Genomic DNA, 22,947 nt, shown 5'->3' with positions numbered 1-22,947 from the left:
CGGTAACCTCAAATTTTCAAAACCATCTTATCAAAGATAAAACAATTTCAAAATGATACTAATTTTAATAGTCTTTGAAAACCTGAGAAACTTAAATGTAGATAATACATTATCTTTATCTTAGCTCGTGATAAATAATATGAATATAAGTACGGAATGATAAATTGTAAAAATTAAAGTCATTCCCTTATAACATAAGTAATTTTTCAATTTTTTTTTTATTTATATCATACAATTGAACTAACAAAATTTATCAATTTAGCCAATACAATAAATATTTATCATTAGTATTTATTTTAAATATTTTTTTCGTATTGATCTCAAATAACCATAATGGCTGACAACAAGGATTCCAAAGAAACTAAAATCAAAGGTAAGCTTTTAATTGTAATTTTTCTTTATACTTATAATAGTTGTTAGGGTGAAAAGAGCAACGATTTTATGTGACTGGAACGTGCCATTTGAGGTAAAAAGGAAAATGTTATAAAGTTATTCAGGCTTTCATTAATGTAACGAGCATTGTGATTGATTAAGAGCGATGGACAAAAAAAGTAATTTGACTAAGATGAGTGTAGAGTGATTACGTTATGTTTTAACAGAAAGTTTGGGAGTTGTGCCAAAAGCATAAAACAATAGAAAGTATGGATAATGATGGCTTGGACATTTTTAATGAAGGAAACAATAGAAATAGTACAATGGCTAAGATTAATGTAGATTTTATAAATAACGATATTGTTTGTATGTAAATAGGAGCTTTGTAGAGAAAAGATTAATATGAAGAAAGTGATAAATATATCAGGTGAAAATGAAGAATTATTGTAATTTCATTTTATTTAATATTATTCTTTTTGTATAGAATTGGTATCATACAGTGAACCAGCGCTACGTAATAATGCGTCAATTGTTGAATACTGTCGAACATCAATGTCTGCACTATCTGGATGCACAGCAGGAATTTTAGGTTTAACAGGATTATCTGGATTTGTGTTTTACATTTTATCTGTATTGGCGTTATGGGTAAATATAAATATTTATAAATCTAATATAATATTAATCAGAATAATTGTTTTAATACTTTCTCTTTTTACTACATTTAGATTATAGTGTTTCTTATCATTTGTATTTATGCTTCTGAAAAGTTTAAAGCGATTTCTTACAGAATATTTGAGTCGTCTAAATCCATAAGCCTTTATGTCCACACCACCTCAATTTGAGATATTTAAGAAAAACTGTTATGACTCAATATTGTAACACTGTTACAATGCAACATAGCAGCTTTATTTTTAAAGTGATATAATGGGTTTTAGTACAAAAGTACTTCACCACTAGATTCCTTGCTCTCAGTTTATTTAAAACCTAAACTCATCTCAATGTCTTCAAAAATTTGATTTAGTGGTTTTTGGAACTGGACAACTTATTTACCATTATAATCGGTAATTCTATTCCTTACACAATTAGGTCTGACTTACAATAGCATATAATTGGTGCAATAATAATAAAATAAAATTAATACAAATTAGTATGTTACTGCACATACTTTATCATTCTTATTTCACAAATTTGAACTTAAATATACTTTTAATAAAAAAAAAAAAAATGGTTTGCCATTAAACTAAATTGATTGAGTTAATATTCTGTTTTCAAAAATGCCACTAATTTGACTTAAATGATGTTTTTGTAATAATTTTAATATTTTAGTCCTAATCTTATTAACAAGATACTTACTGATAATATCTATATTAGCACAAGAGGATATGTCGGATGTATTTTTATTGTATACTATATATATTGTATTATATTATATTACTATGTATGTTTGTTTGTATATGTGTCAATAACATAACCTCTCAAAAATTCAAGCAGAAATGTTAGGACTTGTTTCAAAAAAGGTTTTAAGTCAACGTATAGGTCCATAGCCCTAGAAGCCAAAGTTAATGTCACAAACAACCCTGTAGAGTGAGCAACTATATATAATATAATGAACAGTTCTATGCAATTCATCTAACAAATAAATACTAAATTTACAAGTGCAGATAAAGACAATTTAAAAATGAAAGTGGTTTATGGTCATTCTCACCAGTTTGGCTTAACATTTAAATATTATTTTAGTATTGTAAAACTTCAAACAATTCTTAGTAATTTAACCTAAACTGGTGAGAACACCAATAATAATTTGTATGAACACAAGTCACAACTAAAATTTAACTTAAGAAAATAAACCCTATTAATTTAAAGATTGTGTTTTAACAAAAGAAAATATATTTTTGTACTAATTACAAATACAAATTGTAAACCTCTGGATTCATGTTATTTCATATGTTTAAAATTAAAATTATTGTATACATCAAGAATCAAATAATCAATAAATAACTTCTCTGTATAATTATCAATCTGTATCAATGGCGTATTTACGGGGGGAGGGAAATATGGGGGTTATACCCCCCCGGGCCTTATCAGTACACAAAAATATAACAGACACCTGATGAAGTACTCAATATTCTTTCACTGTCCTCAAAAAAATTAGACTTTGTTTTGTAGTTAAGAATCCAAATTTTTGTTTACATGCAATGTTTATATAACAATATGAATATGTTTATATTGAATAGGTTTGGCTGTTAAAATCTGTATAACCCCCCCGCCCCTGTGGAAAAATCCTAGATACGATACTGATCTGTATATTGGTTTACAGTCAACTCTGGTGTTTTAATCAGGTGGCCATTTCACTCCTGATAGTTACCCAGGGTGAGAAACGGCCAGTATCTGAGTTTCAAATGTGGGTAGAGCATAGGAACATTGCCTTGTTTAGGCTTTAGCCACTAGGTCACAATAAATAACTTATAGCATATTATTCATTATAATAGTACAATTTAGTGTATATTATGTTAAATAAGTCCATTAATTATTTTTTATTATATTTAAATAAATAATATAACAATCAGTTTTTTACTAACGTATAACTATCTGGAAAAATTGAGCCCGTAAAAGGGCTTAAAACGTTTTACAAAAAGTATGTAAATACATCATACTCATATAAATGAGTATTCATTAAATAACCATATTACATCTTGTTAATTAATTAACAATACATTAAAAAAAAAAAAAAAAAACAATACCATAATTAAAAATTAAGTTTAAAATTTTAACACATTTTTAATAGTAATAAAACAAATATTTTAAATGACTAATTGACTGTTTGTTTTAGAATTACACAGCATAAAAAAACTGTAAGTTGTTAACATTTTATAATTGCTACTTTTTTTTATTTCAGGGTCTGTTGTTATACAAAGCTGGTAATTTTTGGCAGAAATATTTTCTTACCAGACATAGCCTTTTAACAGGAGGTTTTCTAAGTGGACTTTTTGTATCCTTTTTTAACTAATTAATTTGTGTTTTTGATACTATATAAATTATTTGTGAAATTGTAAATTGTGAAACTTTATTAATATTTTCCTTAACAGCGTGTTTACAGACATATGTGTTATTTTGGACGTATCCTTTTGAAAAAACTTGACTTACATAATTTGATTATGAATAGGAAATTCCATTTAATTTATCGTAGCTTCTCTGTCAAGCCATAAATATCATTTACATTAACATTTTTTTTAAAACATACCTGGTATCTAAATTTAGCTAAGAAAAAAATTAGATTTAAAAACAAAATATATTAAAATTATGTACCATAGATGTATGGAATAGAAAGATGTAAGTATGGTGAACGTAAGCTTAGGTTTACATTTTAAATTTCCTCTAATAGTAAAATAAAACAAAATTACAGCAATAATATATTTTTGGAATATTCATTACATTACATGTATAATAGTGTAGAAGTTTTAGGAATAATTCTTATAAACAAAATAATAGTGTGGTAATTAATTAGGAACTCACATGTTATCAAATATAATGTGTTTCAAAAATTTATTTATTAATAAAAAGATAATTTATTTTATAATACTCTAGTTCATATTCTTTTTTTTTCATTACAGTTAGGTAAAAAATTGTTTATATTACACGCGTAGAGAAATAAAATAAAAAATTCACGAATTAAAGAAATAATCTAATCATTTAACATTTTGTTATATGAAATAATAACTATTGGCTACTATAATTTTAAGATGCAAAATACATTTTGTTCTCTTAAATTTCCTTAATAAAATATGTTTTCAGATTTTTATATGGAATGGTACATGTATATTGAAAATTGAATGAAATGCAAGAGAAAGATCATGTCGGCCATAAAGTGTATACAATACATTTATGCAATGATAAAATAAAAATAAATTATTGCTTTAAGTATTACTATAAATAATTTATTGTAATTATAATAATAATAATTAATAAATAGTTATCACTAATTAACAAACATTATATTTTTTTTATTAAGTATACTATTAATGGGTAATAAATATTTGGATAGGTAGAAGTTTAAAAAACAGCCAAGTATTATTCAATAGTCTAAATACTAAATAAAAACATCAGTTTTATAAGCAAAAACAATAATAATAAAATATATTGTGTAACAATAAAATCTATATAACCTACTTGGAATAGCAAAATTTAATTGAGGTCATATACATCATTGGATCCGGTTTTAATGTTATTTGTTTGGCCATCCTCGTTGTCTTTTACAATCTCGTATTCTTGCAGTTCAGCCTCCAACTCATGTTCCCAATGTTCTTCTACAAACCGTGTCCGAAAATGTTTAGTAAACACACGGGGATATAGGAAAAAATATTAATAGATTCACACAACAGGTACAAATTTTAATTGTACATATGGATAAAGGATAGCATATAGAAGATAAAATACATTTTTAAATTTTAGAGAAGAGGAAATGAAGCTGTTAAGTCGTCTTGTTGTTGAAATTTTGTCATCGTTTCAAACTGTTAAAAAATATACGTTTGGTTTTTAGAAATGTATCTACATTTCTAAAATGTATTATGCATTTATATGGCTATGATTTATGAAAATAAATTTACATGGCAGTGTTTATTTAAATAATGTTAGTTTTCATTCTATTAATTTATGTTTTTCTTCAATAAAATTACTTAGAGAAAAAATATATAAAAAAAACCATTTGTAGATGTATTTGAATAATATATAAAACAATGGTGATGAAAAAAAAAATGGTACTTGATTTCTTAAAATACTTGCAAATTAAAAAATTCCATGCATTTTTATTGTTCTAAAAAAAATTAATAAAAATTGGAATAAAAAGCATAATTAAAAATATAAAATGTTTGTGTTTACTTAACAATGCCTAAATAGTGCTTCGAAAAAATGCTATATCCTATTTAAAATTATTACTTACATTTCTAATAATAAGTATAATGATCTCAAAAAAGTTATAAATAGCTAATTATAATTATGTATTTTTTTCGGGTATATTTATAAAACGACTTACTCAAAAATACACAAAACGTAAATTAAGATAGAAGTCACCGACTTATTCACTGAAGAAGTGGATAAGCTCTTTTATATTGAATCAAGCGTAAATATTCTAATAAATTGTTATCAATTTCTTTTTAGATTTTAGTTATTTTACTATAATATAAAAATATCCAAACTTTTGTTAGTGCTTTATCAACCTTAGGAATTTAAGTTTTAGCATATACAATGTATTACATCTTTAAATCAAGAACAATCTGAAGTTTGATAATATTGTAAATGCGTAAATCACTTAAAATTGATCATCTTGTATACATTTACAAAATTAAATCATTAAAATGTAAGATAATTTAGAAATATAGTATCATTATGTAAATATATTTGTTTAAGTAGGAATAAAGTAAAATAGTTGTCAACAAAGATAATGTCAAATAGTTCATTATTATAAGTATATTGTTTTGTTAATAATCAATCTGAGTAATACAACTTTCAAAGTGTTTTTTTTCTTCAGTTATACTAAAAATACTAGTGAGCCTTTCAAACTAAATTTACAAAAAAAAAACAAAAAATAGATGTACGATTTTATACTGATAAACAGTTCTTGGTATAAAAATATTGTAAAAGTTTGCTTAAAAGTAATACTGTAGAAAAGTTGATCTTAATGTCCTACCCCTATTATAAATTTATTTATTCTATTGTAAATAATTTAGTCAAATGTATTAGATTGCTATTTTATTTGAATAAATAATATATAAACACCTAACCTAACAGGAAATTATGAATTTTTATTTATATTTAGAATTAACTATTTATTTAACTCACCGTTTTCTGAAGAGTTAACTCCCAAACTTTTCTTCAAACTTTCTCTTATTTCATTTATTTCGTTTGAATCATGCTCAGCAAACGTATCTGATACAAACTCTGATTCTTTTACATAATTGCAAGTATCATTGTCACCGGTGTCTAGTTTTACAATATAATAATCTTTAAGAAGCAAATTATGAATAAAAGTTCACTACTTAATTAAAGTAAAAAATTTTAAACTATATATAATACTCTAAAAACTAAATAATTACATGCGGCATTAGATTATTAACAGTTAAGCAATATATTTTGTGCCTATATTAAAAAAATTGTACTTAACATTGTGTTTAGTGTATTAAAAATTCAGTTATATATATTTTTTTTTCTTTCTCAAAATTACCTGTCAAATCTGATGTAGTATTAGATGTTATATCATAATCTTTTGTTTCTAACGACTCCAGATTGTTTGCACTGCATATTAAATTAACTCTGTAGAAATAGTTTTGCCAGAAACTTTCCTCGTTTATACTAAAGTACAATATTATTTTTAAACATAAAATAACCAATCGTAAAATGTCCACATTTTGTGATGATTTTAAATTGTTTACTTACATTTTTGGAACTAGATCAAATCGCATTTTTTCTAAATTTGGATCTTCAGATAGAATAGACAAAGCCACTGGATAGGATGTTGCGTAGTCAAAATTGAAATCTACTCCAACTGGGGGACTGCGTACAAAATTACGTCTATCCTAAAATAATAAATGTTTGTTTGCAGAGAGTAAGCAGTATACAAATTATCAATTTCAAAATCACATATAAACATGTAAAAATATATTTTAATTTTCAAATGTATATATGATTATTGAAAACTGCACATACTTTAGTATAGACTTTTTTGCAAAATTTAATACTAACCGTAGACAATGACAAACATTCAGCCTTAACTGCCTCTTCGTTTGGAAGACCAACCCAGGGTGGAACTGCTGCTACACCATTACCCTTTTTATCTTTTAAAAATGTCTCTTGCTCTTTGTTCAACTCTCCAAGTATTCCCTAAAAATATTTGTCATAAATTAAGTTTGAAAACACAAGTTATTATTAAGAATCTATAATTTGAGTAGATACTGATTAGTGATTAGGTACATTATTTTATTATATCATAATTGTTATTGGTCATTTGTTGTCTTTGTAAATTATTATTGTACAAAATGGTATACATAATATACCTAATATTTGTTTGAAGTTTTGTTTTTCAACTATTATAATAGTTATAGATCAAATTGAATCATAATATACACTGATAGTTACAATCAATAGTTAGTGTAATATGTAACCAGTTCATAGTGTCTACTAAACACATAATTTCGTAAGTCAACTTTTAAATAAATTATAATGATATTAAGGTTACAGAGCGGTGCCATTAGAATACCAACAGTAGGGTGGAACATAACCAATAAAATTATCTTATTAATTAAATAAAATAATAAATTCGATTTAATTTATTATTATCTAATTATCTGAAATGGTTGGAATCCCGCTTGACCTACCTGACATTCTTTACCCCTCAAATCAAAATTTCCTACAGTTACCTACACAAAATTAAAAATTTTAAAATAATAGTCAACAGTTAAATGTATTTACTACTAATATTCTGATATTCATATAAACGTTAAATTTGTTTTCCAAACTTTCTTTAAACAAATTATTTATAGAATATTCGTAAAGATAAATCTTTGTATTATTAAAAAATAACTAAAATTAAAAAACACAAAACAACTATTTGCAGTCTCATGCACATGGTTTCTAGTAAAATTAAACTTTGAAAATTATTATAATTCATAAACTAGTTTCGAATTGGTAATTAGCTGTATAAAATATGTTTAAATGTTTTTTTTATACATATAAAATGTATCACGTATAAAAATTACTATAATCATACATTTTTATTATAATGGAAGTTTTTTGCAATATTTAAGTAATTGAAGGTTAAAATTAATAGTTAAATTATTTCCTATAAGATAACCAGAAGATGTAGTGAAGCATAACTTAAAATATTTATAAAACCCATTATTGTCTTGTATTAGTAGTTAATATAATAATTTATAAGACATTTTTATTACATTTGATTTAATTGATTTATTATTATTAAATATAATATTCATTTTGGGTCAAGGTTGAGAGTAGTTGCTCCAAGCAGTACAATGGTAAGGGTGAGAAGTGAAGGGAGCAAGGGAAACAGATGGATCAATAAACTGCTACTGCTGTTAAACAGCATCCCTGTTCTTTTGAACACTATTGTTATATATATATGTAGATGCATATATTATATTGTATAACCAACAGGACGGCCAAATTTTAATTAAAATTAGTTTTACAATAATTTAACATTGTTAAACATATGTTATTTAACTAATACATAAAATATATAATTAAAAAAATAATGATAACTAGGTTTAACAAACAAAATTATTAAAATGTGTTGTATTGTTTAATTTTTAACGAAAATATTTGAAAACGAAGAAATTGGAGGCATATATTTTTAACTATTTATATTATACTGAAATATTTAACTATACTTACATTTTCTCCAACAGTTTTCTTAATTTTTGCCCCTGCTTCACTTACAGTTTTACCTGCTTTATTTACCGCACTGTACAAAAAGCTCCCAATTGACTTTGCGCCTTGAAGAGCTTTAGTAGACACTAAAAAAAAAAGAAGCACCTTAGTAGAAAATCTAGAACATTTACTAGATAGCATACAGCTAATATAGTATTTTCTCTAGAAAGTAGAATGTATAGTAATAAATTCAATACATGTTTTTAAAATCTATAGGTGAATTCTTAATATGATTCTAATGTTATTTAAATAATAGTAGTTTACAGCTTTAAAACAAAAAAATATATCTATTATTCAATTGAATAAAAACTAAATTGTAATAACTTAATTGTTTAAGTTAATCTAATATTTAAGTATGAATAAAAGATATTAAAAATATATATTATGTTAAATTATAATTTGATTAAGAATAAAAATTTAAAAAAACTGATACCATTTCCTTGAGGGTTTCCCAAATCGTCTTCAGTTTCCGAGACGGGAGTATCGGGATCTCCAGTTGCACTACAATGTAAAAAATCAAAAGATCAAGTTATAATATGTTTTAAACGGTACCTATATACCTATTTAATTTTAATTTACTTTATCTATAACTTACCTTGAATTATCATCTTCTTTTTCTTTAGCATCTTCTGTAGTTTCTTGTAAAAGTTCGGCCGGAGGATCAGGAACAACTTCACTGTCACTCTTACGGAGTCCGGATATACCACTCCCTATCCAGCTTGACATTTGGTTTTTCACATTACCCAGCATCTCTAACTTACTAGTCGGTTTTGTAGGACTATAAATAAGACTTATATTTAAACCATATTATAATCTAAAACAATTTTAATAGCGAATACCTTTCGGGCTTTTTTTCGACATCTTCGGGCAGTTCAGTTTTCGGGGAAGGCACCGTCTCTTCGGCATCCTCTTGTTTTTTACCAATCCAACTGCTTACTTGACTGGTGATTCCGTTAAACATTTTAAATAGCTTCGTCTATACGCACAAAAGCACAAAATATTATGGGTATTTCTCGAACGAAGCGAGCTTTTATTCACATATATAAACAATTTATAATGTCAGTAACTCGTTTAAATTAAATATATTTGAAACGCGGGTATTCAATACTGACGCACAACGAGTACATAAATATAAATTATTACTCGTGAAACAAAATTGAATATTATATAATATTATTGACAAAAATCAACGACAAAACACACACGCCCAAGCAAAGAGCGAACGCTCGTGCGCCTAAAACTTGACTGCCTGCGCCTGGCGAACGACTAGCGAATTTCTCCAAAACAATTACACGGAATGTACTGTACGCCATCTACGAGCTAAAAGGTAAAAAAGTTTCGGTATGGTGGTACTTCTGTGATATGGATTTTCGATATTTTACGTCACATAATATCATATTGTTTATTACAACCCGCCCGCACCCCTTTCCAACACATACAATTCTCGAATGACCGCGTCGCGCTAACGGCTAAGCTAAGCGCTTAACTTCATATATACTTGGTCTTTTTAATCAGTCAGGAAATTACATTTTTTTTATAATATTATATTATTATGTAAAATCAGTAGTGCTCAACTCGACCTAATTTATAAGTGTAGAAACGCATTTTTTACCTTTTTGGGCACCACCCCTCATCCATAGTTTATATATTATATAATATATATAACAACCCCCGTTGATATAACTTATACATACCTACTGATTTTTTATTCACAGACTAGCAAGTTAGAATCATATCAAATAATAAACAATTGTATCGTTCAATTTTTAAAAAAAATGTCTAAACTGTGATAGCTAGACTCATTGTTGAACACCGGAGTCCGGACGCATTTTTTTTTTTGATAATGTTGAAACAAGTGAAATGTATTGGCTATCGAGTAATATATAAAAGTACAAGTTATAGTAAAATATTAAAAGTACAGTATATATTTAAAATCCCAAATACCAATTAAATTATAAATTACATGTAAACAAATTGTCAGGCATTTTTTATCCATACTAACTACTATTTTCACCCCCTCTAGGTGCGGAAAAAAATTAGTTTAGGGTGCAGAAGACTATTATCGCCCTATTTCGGACGATATATCTTCAGCACAGATTCTCTGTCCCAGACCGATAAACTATCGTCTATCCCTAGTATCCCACAAACCGCCCACGAGTACGACAGTCGTGGTGGAGTCGGACTAAACGAGCTGTGGGCCGTGGGCTAGACAACATTAGTAGACGATATTATTATTGTTTTTGCGCAAGATTCTTATAAAAGGTTATTATTGTCAATAATATTATGAAAGTGGTGTTAATTCAGTGTCTTGAACCAGCGCATCACAAACGCTTTTTTTCACAAACTTTTTTTTCGCGTACCATATTGTTATTTTATTTTATACATTTTTATCTAAGTATATGATTATTCCCAGACCACAACTAACCTAAAGATAGATTTCAACGAGACGGACAAGTTAGAAAGATGGTGACGCAGTGGCATTGCGACTCCATCTGTTGGTGCCATCAAGCCACCGCTGGATGGCTACTACGTTCACCGGGCTGCCTTTGTCCGACCGTCCGTGAAAACGAATAAGAAAACATTCGAGAATGGGACGATTTAGTGCAAGGTTTATGTCATTGAAATATTGGAGCTCAGAAAAAAGTTTGAGAGGCCATCGCTTTATTTCAAGAACTTAAACTTTTACCAACTCCTTTATTATCCTCATACATGGAATAGACATCTAGACGTAATATAGTATATTAGGTATTATACCTAATACAGATTACTCAGTTTTAAACGTGTACCTCTTCAATGACAATATAGGATATATTTGTCCGGAGAACGCTAGTAATAAATCGTTAATGTAATAATAATAGTTTTTAAATTATTATCGTTTCAAGTTCTAACAACCTATACATTAAATATAAAGTAGGTACACAAGATGTTAACAAACTACAAGGCTATACACTGTAACTTTTTTAATACTGGACCAATTCCTTCGAGCAACAACTCTATAAACCACAAATTTTAACTAGTTGGTACTTGGGAATAGGGGGATAAAAGTTGAAAAAGTTAATTTCTTCACAGTTAAAATTTGGAAAAAATAAAAAAAAAACAAATTTGTATTAAAGTTTCAACTTTTACTGGCTATAATTTCGAGAAAAAAGGGTCGAATAGAATTGAAATTCATAAAGAATATTTATTTGGCATGCCCCTATACGTCAACAGTCTCAAAATTAAATTATACCCATTTCCCACCCCCTCCCTAGGGGGAATGCATGGTTTTTGGGTTTTTAGCCGTAATTAGAGGACCTTTTAGTTGATCATTTTTCTGGAGTTAGAACTCTTAAGAGGGCATCACACCGGTGATTTTCAGTGGTAAAAACATGTTTACGCCAACTGAAAATAACTCGCTTAATTTTGGTTTTAGAATAAAAGCACCCATTATAAAATTAAAAGAAAACAATATTCCGGAGGGCAAGATGGTGCGTTTTAAAAAAAAAAATTCATATTTTGAAAAGTTACAGTCATTTAAAAATGATAAAATAGTTGTTATTTCTTAACTATGTATTGAGCGTAATAATTGGAATAATGAAAAAGTCTGCTTAAACATGCAGAGATAAAAAAAAAAATTTTAATCACTTTCAAGGATGCTGTGATGTCCAAAAAATAAATTAACTACCAAAATAGAGTCCTAGTTATTTAACTAATAATTATACATCACAGTTTAACCTTTAAATTTAGATTTTGTAAAAAAATGCCTATACTTTACTCCTTAAAAATGGGCGGTGCGACGCCCTCTTAAGTAACCTTAACATATTATAGAACGTATGAAAAAATCGGGACTAGTTTTTTTTTCATGATCGGAAACCCGTGTTTTTCACAAATTTTGTATATTTAACATAAACACGTTAAATCTTAAAAAAAAATTATCAAACCATGCCAATATTTTGAGGGCATCTTTTTTGTGATGTCTTGTTATTATTTTGCAGTTTGCTTAAATGGAAAATATAGGTAGTAAGTACTGATCCTAAATTTAATTTCAGGTGATTGGCAACTTACTTTTTTAAACAAAATTGCAGTTATATTTTTCATTTATTTATTTTTTTTGTTTTTATTTGAAAGAAATCCAGCTTCCGGATAGTATGAATCAGTAGTTTTGAAATTTATTATCGTAAGTTGTTGGTCATAGATCTCCTTCAGTCTGTCACCTCCTTACATAATGGGGGGAGTAAATAAAATGTATATACCTAAATTCTTCAGCAATTTAGTCACTTACATAACTAAATTGTTTACATTATCTATAATCGTTAAGCTAATTAGATGGTCTATAAACATTTAAGTCCTAGGCTATAATTTTTAATAAGGGTTTAGCATAGAAAACATCAGTCCTCACACACCAGCAATTTTAAAAATAACTATTATTTCCAAAACTGAATTTCTATATAGCCCCCCCCACCCTATAGACCCAGCTGTTAGTTTCTAAAATCCCCCTCATGCAACCGAGTATCACAAAACAGCAATTTATTCATAATATTCTATTGGTTTAAATATTTCATTTTTAAACATTTAACATATTATAAAACTAATAGGAATAAAAAGTCAAAACAATAAATAGTATAATACGTAAATTAGTTGGCTAGAGTTACTAGTTAGAGTTGGAGCTTTTGATTTTTCTGTTTTAAATAAAACTGACTGTTGCTTGTTATTATGATTGGCAATCGCATAACCAGTAACCTCTGGCTGCTTCCGGTTTAGTATACAGAAAACAATAGTAATTTATGATAAACAAATAAATTTGTATCAAAACAATTTATTTTTACAAAAAAATCTATTACGATATCATTTTTAAAATGTTTATAAATTTAACTAAAGTACATAAAAAAAATGTTAAGCTTGTAATGTAGCCTGGAGATATTAGAGGGAGGGTGTAAAATTGAGGCTGGCGAAGTTAAGTCTACCCTCCCCCCTCCTAGTTACGCCTATTAACGTAATTAAAATGTATATTTTAATGTCTTGACTCACGAATTTTAAGATAATTTTTTTTATAAATTTTAACTTTTAAAAACAATTTTCTGCGTGCCTTTAGTGAACTACATTCCAACCATAAATACCTAATTTAAAACCAAAAACATACTTTAATTATACATTTTTAGCTAAAAAAAATTTAATGCAACAGACACTTTCATAAAAGTTTAAAGTTTTGACGCAAACAGATGACAGTCAACACCTATAGTCCGTAGCGCGTAACGTATGTTGAAAACATAATTAGAGTATGGCAGTAATCCGCAAGTAGGTGAGCGTACCTTAAGTCATTAAACTGTTGCCATGGAAAATGGCGGCAAAATGATAACACAGCGCAGTTCCAAAAGAGTAAAGTACGTCTTAAATCGGTTATGTTAAATCAATAAGCCAGCATGTATTTTCCGAGAGCGAAGTGTTACCACTCTTTTTATCGAGAACCGTCTTTTTTTTTTAAACCCGGAGTTCAATCATATGCACATCAATGTACAATATAAACGAACGAGTAATAAACAAAAGCTATTTTTCATTCTTCAGTAGTATTTAATTTAGAATTATTCTCAGCGTTTTCTAGACTGAATTTTTCAGAAACATACCTCACTCAACTTGTTTTAATTCACATAAAAATAATAATACTGAGACATCATCATTGCAACGTTCGATTGGAAAAACTCTGGTCTACAGAAGTACCTAACCTCGTCAGTTACCCAAGTCCAGAGGGCTTATCTTGTTAACTTTTGGTAATTCGACATAAAGCCGCGACGTGCATTTCTATTTCTTATAGACTATGATAATATGTTGTAAATATAAAATGTTATATTCATCAATCACTTTTTAAACGTTCTTTATTGCTTGTTTACACAGTTTAAACTCCTTTGGGCTTTACATTTTAAAAGTATAATAACCAATTTATATAAAATTTAAATATTATTATTATTTTGTTAGCTTTGATGCGAAGCTGTGAAGGAAATTTTAATGCAATCATTTTGAAAAAAAATTATTGTGTCTAGTACCACAATATATTTTAGGCCGCCAAACCGATTACTTTGTGTAGCAAATCTATAGATTAGAAACCGTACTTTTTTAAAAATTGTAGAATTATCTCCAATTTGTATATAATATTCTTTATACATAGTATTATCAATATACATTGTCAAATCAAATATATATAAAAAAAAATTTTCCCTAGAAGGAGTATAAAGTTTTTCTTTATTTGACTTTCTTAAGTGTAGTTTTAGGGGTTAAGGTCTGAAAATTAGAATAATGGTAAATTTAGAGTGGGGCTATAACATCTACAATTTTCTCAAAAATGTGTAATTTTTTTAGAACCCAAAAAAGTGGAAAATTATACTTTGAACATAGTAAATATCTAGATTGCTATTTGAGAGTGAACCAACTTAACAGGTATCCCAAACATATTTTCATTAAATATGTTGTCGATTGATCTATTGGTAACAACAGTAGCAAATTATTTTAAAAAATAGACAAAAAACCGTAACTGTGTCTACCCTAATACTAATAACTCATTTTTGTTTTTAAAATACTTATATATTGATATTTAATATGCTTACTATCTTCAGATTTCGCATTAAAGCGTTTGTTTGAAAGTGATAATCACTGTGCTGGCTTTTTTATATATACATTATATTTTGTAAAAGAAAATCTTTTATACATACCCACAATTTAAATTAATCCAAATAAACATGTAATATGTTTAAAAAATATTGATAGATGTTCAAGTAAATTATTTGTAGTTTTATTTTCATTCCTACTATATACTTTTGGATAGTAAATGGAGGAAATTAATTAGGAAGGTCGGAGTTACTATGAGTGGAAAGCGTATAACTGACCAGCAAGGGTATACCTTCAGAAGGAGTATAACCAGAAAAAGAAATTGCATAACAAATTAGCATTTATGCTTTACTACAATGTCATCCTATCATACTCAGTCACACCAACCATCTTAATGGGAATAAAAAAACATTTTAAGAATAATTGAATTACTAAATAAGACAAAGAAATAAACAAAATACTCTTATGAATTAATTTTATTTTCCTGAGTATATTTATAATCCCTGTATTATCATTAACATTAGCCAAAAATTTAACATCACTAAACAATAATCGCTTTGGTAACAAATTTAATTTTTTTATTACAAATTGGACATTTACCAGATTTATTCCAAACTTGCTTCGCACACTTGTAACAGCAATATATGTGACCAGTTTTCCCATGGTTAAATATACCATTTTTCGGCCTCAAAAAGCAAATGTTACATAAGTTGTCAGTCTTGTCAGCATCATCTCTAGGGTCAGACAATTCATTAGCTTCTTCTTGAGATAACTGTAGACCAGATAAACCAAATGAACCAGATTCTTGAGAATTAGGTAATGAACCATCAGTTTTATCGTTAGACGTTTTGTATAACTGCTTAAGATTTTTAGGCAAAGGCTTATCTTCAAAAATCTGCATTCGGTACTGTAAAGTAGAGAATATATTTTAAAAATGTTATGTTTTTATCAGTATTTTAATCACATAGGTTTAATTAGTCGTAACATTTATTAAGAAAGGCCTGCAAGCCCTCCTTCATCCTTTGCTACTAATATCAAATATTATAAACCTTAGTGTGTTCAATAAAATACTGTATTCAAAATAACAGCAAGGTTTCTTTTTTTAAATTATTAGTATTGTACAATTAGTTGTTTTTATAACCACAATTTATAATTTTTCTTTTATAATTACTTTTTATAATTATTTACAAACATTTATTGATATACATGGTAACGTTATTATCATATTTAAGGGTAACGGAAAGCACTATTTATTAAGGGGCAAAGGATAGACATTATTTGACAAAATATCATCTAGAAACCATTTTAAGTATGCCAACTAATTTTAATGTAAAAATATATTACGTTTTTCTAATTATAAAACTTTTAAAGTTAAGGTGAAAGTTTGATAAAAAAATGGCTTTTGTAGAAGTAATTTTTGGGCGTATGTATTGGACGAATTTCAATTTTCAATTTGTTTATGAGAAGCTTACTATTTTATCTATGGTGACTAAAAAGCCGATTTTTTATTTAGCTGGAAATTAGAAAATTATTTACGATTTATTAGAAAAAACATTAAAAAAGTAAAAATATAAAAGTTTTTAATACAATTTTAAAAATTAAAAATACCAGTCTTTTAGCTCCCATAGAGAAGATGTTAAACTTCGTAACAAAAAGTGGTTGTTTAAAATTGGTTCATTAGACACTTCAGAAAGTGACTTCTTATTTTAGTATTTATTTGTGTAAAATTAGGTAGTTTCGTTCCCCTTAATAATTATGAGCCTCCCTTAAAAATAATCAGTTCTTCACCAGCTAGTTTCACTTAAAATATAAAATTATTTTTGTTATTTTTAACTTACTCTGAAACATTTATAACAATATTGAAAATATGGATTAGGGTTTTGTTTTTTACATTTCAGACACGTTTTAAAACAAGCAGGTGGCGGTAAATTAGATTTTGAATCTACATTTTGGACATCTGTTTCATCTGGAAAGTAACTGTTATCTGACTTCAGTAAAGGATCAACACTTACAATATCATTAAAAATCTGCAAAAAAAGAAGTATATTAACTTTCACACACACCCACATATATATATATATATATATATAAACAAAATTAAGTTGAAAAGATTCTAGTACTACACTGTAAACATTTAAAATAAAGACAATTATTAAAGATAAACCTCATATTCTGTTGATAAACTTGATGATGTAGAGAAATCAAACCCATTTGTTGAAGATGAACTTACAACCTCAAACTCAGTATGGTCTGATTGACTAGAATTTACATTATTACAGGTACAGTCCGATCCACAACAACTTGATACTGATGAATAATCCCTTTCATCTACAACCTCGACTAAAAAATAAAATGTATAAATAATTTTGGTCAATTAAAATAGTTCTATATGTGTTTCTTATTGAAATGCACTCTAAAGTAATATCTGATAATATTTATGTTAATCTCTTGTACACACATGCAAATATAATACAGCTAATCACTATTCTGTTAATTCAATGTTTCTAATTTTGAAACAGTACCTAATAACTTAGTTTTGCAAAAGATTCGCAAGTGCACTTTTGGCAGAAACCAATATTACAGGCTAAGGACTAAAGAAATTTGAAAAAAGATATCTTAGTTTAATCAAAAGTTGCTATACGCCCTTTTACAACTAGTAGCCTGAATAAATGTATTATAATCAATTAGTAATTAGGTATTATATTTTAACTGTATTTAAAATTATGGCATATGTTATATGAAAAAATATTGAATGACACCTTTCTGGCACACAACACTTATAGCTCTTTCTACTGGGATTTAAAAAGCTCCAATGTATATTATAAAACTGCTGACATATACAACTCAGTTGTAATTTCTTTATTTTAAAAAATGTCCATAAGTAGGCTTAAGTATATAAACAAAACAATCTATTTTAATAATTTTTAACACAGTTAAAATGATTTTTTAATCACTTACTGTGTTTACTAAAATTATCTTGAGTTGGTATATCTAATAACTTTTTACAGTAATTTTAAGACATAGTATTAACTTGTATGTTATACACTTATACTTGTAATTAATATAAAATTTAATTTGTCAAACTTTAATAATTGATAAACAAATTACTTGTTGCTTTAGACTGGACACTGTACACACTTTCAGTTTTATCCGAGTCATAATTATTTGTATATAGATCGGGAGATTGTATAGTGCAATTATATATATATCTTGTTCTTTTTCCACCCCATGTGACGTCAAAATCGTCGTCATTTAAATCATCTATAATAAATAGAAGCAAATCATACAATATGGTATAAGAGAATAATAAGGTTATTCCATCATGAAAGACAACTCATTGCAAACAGTACATAGTACGTACCATTATTAAAGCTTACATCATCTGCTTGCCTTTTTAATGTTTGGGGAGGCATATCTGAAATTTATTTCAAGCAAATAACTTAATATATATGAATAAAAAATATAAACATCGAAGCTAAAAATAAAAAAATTTTAGGTTTTAAGGTAAAAATATTAAGAATTTTTTTATAAAGCTAAAAGACTAAAAACAAAACAATATTTTTAATTAACTTTTAAGTGTTTATAGTATATTTAATATTGTTAGTTTAGTTTTTAAAAAAATTATGTTTTATAACCCTGAAAATTAGCAACTCTTTTAGCTAGAATTATTCTCACAGGAAATTTAATTTATAAAATAAAAACAGTGAAAACAAATAAAAATGTCTTGCAGCACATTACAAATATACCCGGAAAACCATACTACTTAATCAAGACATAGACAAGGGGGGTATTTTTATACTTATTTGAACCCAATTTATAGAGCTCCAAAATAAAAATGTAAAAAACCTTTAAGGCTTAAAACATATGTTTATAACTCATAATGACCACAATGTATTACATGTTATGTAAAACTGTTATTGAATATCAAATAAAGAATAAAACTAATTCAAACTGTGTTTGTTTGAACATCTTGGTTGGTTCTATCTAAAGAAATTATTTGTTGTTTTGTGAAAATTTTCAAAAATTGTATACCTGGTTTTGAAACTAGACACCTCAAATATATAATACATTATAATGAGTCAAATCATTGTTGTATGTTTACTAGTTTATTGTATTTAAGATATTATAAATTTAAAAAAAAACCATTAAATAAATAAAAAATGTTGATAAAAAAAAATATAATTTAATATGTACATTATTATTCACGATAAAAAAATATCATACTACTTCAAATGTTTCACATTAATTTAAAATTAATGTTATTTAAAACTATTACATGTTAATTAAAATATTAAACCATTAGTTGTTCAATACAAATAAATATAGTAGTAATCTACTGTTTCATTATTGTTAATTGTTAATTTTGTCGCATTCATGTTGTAACACGATTTTCTGAGTCATAATACCAATTATCGTTAATTGTCATAAATATAACCTTTTGGATTGTATTCGCCAGTTTTACTGATAACAGTGGTTGTGAAGAACGAAAATACGTAGGTTAATACTTATTATGCAATGGTTGGTAGTTTAGAACTTAAATACTTACAACCTTCAAGATGCTTACTTTCGAGTTATGATTAACGACAATGAGATACGTAATAGTACATTAAAATCATATAATTTACGAGAAAATATAAAACTTACCGTGTCAAGACTTATGGTACCTACAAACCTAATTGTTTCAGGTTTTCGGTGATTTTAGTGCATTACTACAAAGTTGACTTTACACACAAATAAAAATACAGCCATTGCAATTAACAAATGCGACAAGCGAGCACGGAGCACATAAAAATTAGTAATTACTAACTGAAAGCGAATACCGTCAAACGATGCGCGTAGTGCGTACATAAATATATAAAACTATAAACAAGCCATGGTCAATTCCAACAAATTAGGTTTACAGAATACAGTTAACACGTTATTCTTATCACATTACATCGCGGAGAGTAGACCAATGGAAAGCTTAGACGTTGTTATCTACCAAAGAAGTTGTAAATGTACAATAATAATAATAATATTATTGTTGTTGTTTATACCTACTTATAACTACTTTGGGTCTTTGACTAGAATGATTTACGTTATACTATTATTTATTTACCATGGACCTATAAACTTATAGTGTAGGCAAGATAGACCAAAAATGGGGTCAATTATGAAAGACGAGGTAACAAGCGGGACTTTTTGGAAAATCATTAAAGAGGTCCCCTAACTAACATACTACAAATCCCACCCCCCCCTTTGCTATTTTTTTTAGAGGGGGTTGAACACCCCCAAAATCAGTTTTTTTCTAAAATCTCGAAAAAAAAGTTTTTTAGCCGAGTCTGCAACCACGAAATGGTGGTGGAATGATAGATAATGATAACAAGATAGTATATTAAAACATCAAGTTTCTGACTATATTGTAGTGTTTAATAATTGACTTAAAGCAATTCATAGAGAATTTGGGCTCTTAAACTATTTTGAATTTATCATTTAGTTCTAATTTGAACGTTGAACGTACAACATATCTCTCACCCCCTATCTCCTACCCTTATCTATCACCCCTATTTCCCACCCACTATCACCAACCCCTATTTTCTACCCCCTATCTCATATCTCTCACTCTCAACCCCATCTCCGTGTGATAACGCTTTTTTTGGTTATGTGCCAGAGCTAAGACATGAAAATGTCAATGTTATACTTAGAACAAAAATTTTTGTGTAAAAGTTGTTTGTCACATAATTATCTATAAGTTTGCTTGCTTATTATGCATTTTTATGTAAGTGCAAAAGTTAGGCCAGAAAAGCGGCCCAAAGTCGACTATTTTTGACAATTTTATAAAATTTACGCTGTTTCTACACAATTTAGTGGCGGAAATATATTCCTAGACTATATTTAATGACCTATTAGTAATGCTGTAAATGTATAATGTTTTTATTTATGCTAAATATATACAAACATCCAAAAAATACAAAATTACCGATTTAAATACGACATAGGCGTGATGTGCTTCTTAAACGTTCCTGTGCCGGGAACGGGTATTTAAATCATTGTATAGCGGAATCAGAAGCAGGAAACCAAAACAGACGGGCGGACATAATAGTTTTAGATTGTATAAAGAGCAAAGGCCTAATACTCGATTCAACAATCAGATAAGAGACAAATAATTTGAATCAATTGATGAAGTAAACGAGGAAAAAAGAAATATCTATTTACCTACCATACCATACCTGCAGCATCGGTATCGATAACTGGGATGCAAAAGGTCTATGGTTTGGTGCTAGGGGCATTGCCTCCAAATTAATATTGGACTTCTTTAAAACTCATATGCTTAGAAAAGAACAATATGTCTAGATATAATGAAGGATACTTTAAACATAATCCATAGACATCTATATTCTGTGTGTTGTATTTTTTTTATTTTTTTATATTCCATACTTTTTATTATATTTTTGTATCTATATATATATATATATATATATACACATTTATTGCAATGTTTATCAAACTACCTTATGTGTTTTAGACTATAACTATTATATGTAATTTTATGTGTTTTTAATTTATACTAACAAAAATGTCCGATAGATATACATACTGTGCCACTATAGGAAACCTGGTTGACAGGCAGTCCGCTTTATTATTTTGATAAATGTTGTTATCTCTCTCTATACTTATTACAAAAACTATAAAATATTTAATTATTTATTTATAAATAATTAAGTATATTATTTTTGCTAAGTACCTAATAAATTAAATCATACTTATTAAAATTGTATTTTGTTCTGCTATATTTACTGCTTAGTCCTTACCGTTCCATCATTGTTGCCAACATAACGTAATTAAATTTCTCTCTGGGTCTGAGAAACTCGGATGGGGAACTGTTTGGTTTCAAGAAAATTAAATAACAATTTAAAACCATTTATTCATTCGTGATTTAATAAAATAAATGTTTTTTTTTGGTAAATATAATCAATAATTTCGTTTATATATGCAAGATATCTAAACAAAAGCATATGCTTTGTACGTTTGTCATCTAAAACGGATGTTAGAAATAATTATACATAATATTGTACTTGGGCTCTGAAGCTATATTAGCTTGAGTACAATTTCATTAAAAAACGTGAAGACACGTATCCATGGGATATCCAATTATTTTATTATAACGCCCTCCCATACTATGTAATTTGGTGGAAGGATCATAAACAATTTTGGGAGTGGTGAGCACACTCAAGCCAACTTCAAAATTGAAACTGAAAAAATTGTATTTAAATTTTAATAAATGATAAAACATTGAAACAAAAAAGTTCAAAAACAATTTTTTGTATAATGCACGATCATGTTTATTATTTTGTATGATCGTTAATGGCTGCTGGATTACGGCTGTATTCTTATAAATTTATAAATTATATTGATATTATTTTGGTAAAAATTATTACCATTTACCATAAAATAATGAAAAATAAATAAAATTTAATATTATACTGTTACCACAGATTAGTTAGATAAATAAAACTGTGTAGCTGTGTTATTACTATATAGTCTATGCAATCGGGGACCGGTTTTCTGCGTTAAATATACTAT

At 27.3% G+C, this 22,947-nt stretch overlaps 3 protein-coding genes across 9 annotated transcripts; 1 reads left to right on the top strand and 2 right to left on the bottom strand.

Annotated features, from left to right (window-relative positions):
• Nucleotides 1-152: 152 nt before the first annotated feature.
• On the top strand, nt 153-4,360 carry LOC126837999 (ER membrane protein complex subunit 6). Of its 3 annotated transcripts, none has more exons than XM_050572059.1 (5): nt 154-373; nt 857-1,017; nt 3,269-3,361; nt 3,470-3,489; nt 4,165-4,360. In XM_050572059.1, exons 1-5 carry the CDS (start codon nt 334-336, stop codon nt 4,193-4,195), a joined length of 345 nt encoding a protein of 114 aa, XP_050428016.1. In that variant the 5' UTR covers nt 154-333; the 3' UTR covers nt 4,196-4,360. The 3 variants fall into 3 exon arrangements, with proteins under 3 accessions (XP_050428017.1, XP_050428016.1, XP_050428018.1); XM_050572061.1 differs by lacking the exon at nt 154-373 and adding an exon at nt 751-799; XM_050572060.1 differs by lacking the exon at nt 3,470-3,489 and having other exon boundaries at nt 153-373.
• Nucleotides 3,136-9,769, bottom strand: LOC126837996 (synapse-associated protein of 47 kDa). Of its 4 annotated transcripts, XM_050572054.1 has the most exons (10): nt 9,648-9,769; nt 9,404-9,586; nt 9,242-9,309; nt 8,773-8,894; nt 7,108-7,245; nt 6,802-6,941; nt 6,590-6,717; nt 6,208-6,348; nt 4,540-4,676; nt 3,136-3,564 (listed from the first exon to the last, which is right to left on the bottom strand). In XM_050572054.1, exons 1-9 carry the CDS (start codon nt 9,767-9,769, stop codon nt 4,555-4,557), a joined length of 1,164 nt encoding a protein of 387 aa, XP_050428011.1. In that variant the 3' UTR covers nt 3,136-3,564; nt 4,540-4,554. The 4 variants fall into 4 exon arrangements, with proteins under 4 accessions (XP_050428011.1, XP_050428013.1, XP_050428010.1 ...); XM_050572053.1 differs by lacking the exon at nt 3,136-3,564 and having other exon boundaries at nt 4,358-4,676; XM_050572055.1 differs by lacking the exon at nt 3,136-3,564 and having other exon boundaries at nt 4,559-4,880.
• LOC126837997 (E3 ubiquitin-protein ligase Mdm2-like) lies at nt 9,665-20,273 on the bottom strand. 2 transcript variants are annotated; one of them, XM_050572058.1, is made up of 7 exons: nt 20,029-20,273; nt 18,746-18,799; nt 18,493-18,645; nt 17,549-17,724; nt 17,223-17,411; nt 15,985-16,291; nt 9,665-9,784 (listed from the first exon to the last, which is right to left on the bottom strand). In XM_050572058.1, exons 2-7 carry the CDS (start codon nt 18,795-18,797, stop codon nt 9,771-9,773), a joined length of 891 nt encoding a protein of 296 aa, XP_050428015.1. In that variant the 5' UTR covers nt 18,798-18,799; nt 20,029-20,273; the 3' UTR covers nt 9,665-9,770. The 2 variants fall into 2 exon arrangements, with proteins under 2 accessions (XP_050428015.1, XP_050428014.1); XM_050572057.1 differs by lacking the exon at nt 9,665-9,784 and having other exon boundaries at nt 15,843-16,291.
• Nucleotides 20,274-22,947: the final 2,674 nt, after the last annotated feature.

Source organism: Adelges cooleyi, unplaced genomic scaffold (genome assembly GCF_023614345.1).
Source record: "Adelges cooleyi isolate 19-005CV unplaced genomic scaffold, UGA_ACOO_1.1 ACOO_flye_CR_arks_rails_tigmint_CR_PRNA_30, whole genome shotgun sequence".
Taxonomy (NCBI): domain Eukaryota; kingdom Metazoa; phylum Arthropoda; class Insecta; order Hemiptera; family Adelgidae; genus Adelges; species Adelges cooleyi.
The sequence above is the reverse complement of the archived record's forward strand: the minus strand, read 5'-3'. Positions and strand labels throughout refer to the sequence as shown.

Excerpts from the sequence above, each read along its gene's own strand:
- LOC126837999 (XM_050572059.1), top strand. The coding sequence starts at position 334 with ATGGCTGACAACAAGGATTCCAAAGAAACTAAAATCAAAG. Across the intron at positions 1,018-3,268 it reads TATCTGTATTGGCGTTATGG|GGTCTGTTGTTATACAAAGC; the intron begins GTAAATATAAAT and ends TTTTTATTTCAG. Across the intron at positions 3,362-3,469 it reads GTTTTCTAAGTGGACTTTTT|ACATATGTGTTATTTTGGAC; the intron begins GTATCCTTTTTT and ends GCGTGTTTACAG.
- LOC126837996 (XM_050572054.1), bottom strand. The coding sequence starts at position 9,769 with ATGTTTAACGGAATCACCAGTCAAGTAAGCAGTTGGATTGGTAAAAAA. Across the intron at positions 7,246-8,772 it reads AGAAAACTGTTGGAGAAAAT|GGAATACTTGGAGAGTTGAA; the intron begins GTAAGTATAGTT and ends AAATATTTTTAG. Across the intron at positions 6,349-6,589 it reads TACTACATCAGATTTGACAG|ACACCGGTGACAATGATACT; the intron begins GTAATTTTGAGA and ends TTGTAAAACTAG.
- LOC126837997 (XM_050572057.1), bottom strand. The coding sequence starts at position 18,797 with ATGCCTCCCCAAACATTAAAAAGGCAAGCAGATGATGTAAGCTTTAAT. Across the intron at positions 18,646-18,745 it reads TGATGTAAGCTTTAATAATG|ATGATTTAAATGACGACGAT; the intron begins GTACGTACTATG and ends TATTTATTATAG. Across the intron at positions 16,292-17,222 it reads ATTGTTATAAATGTTTCAGA|TACCGAATGCAGATTTTTGA; the intron begins GTAAGTTAAAAA and ends TCTACTTTACAG.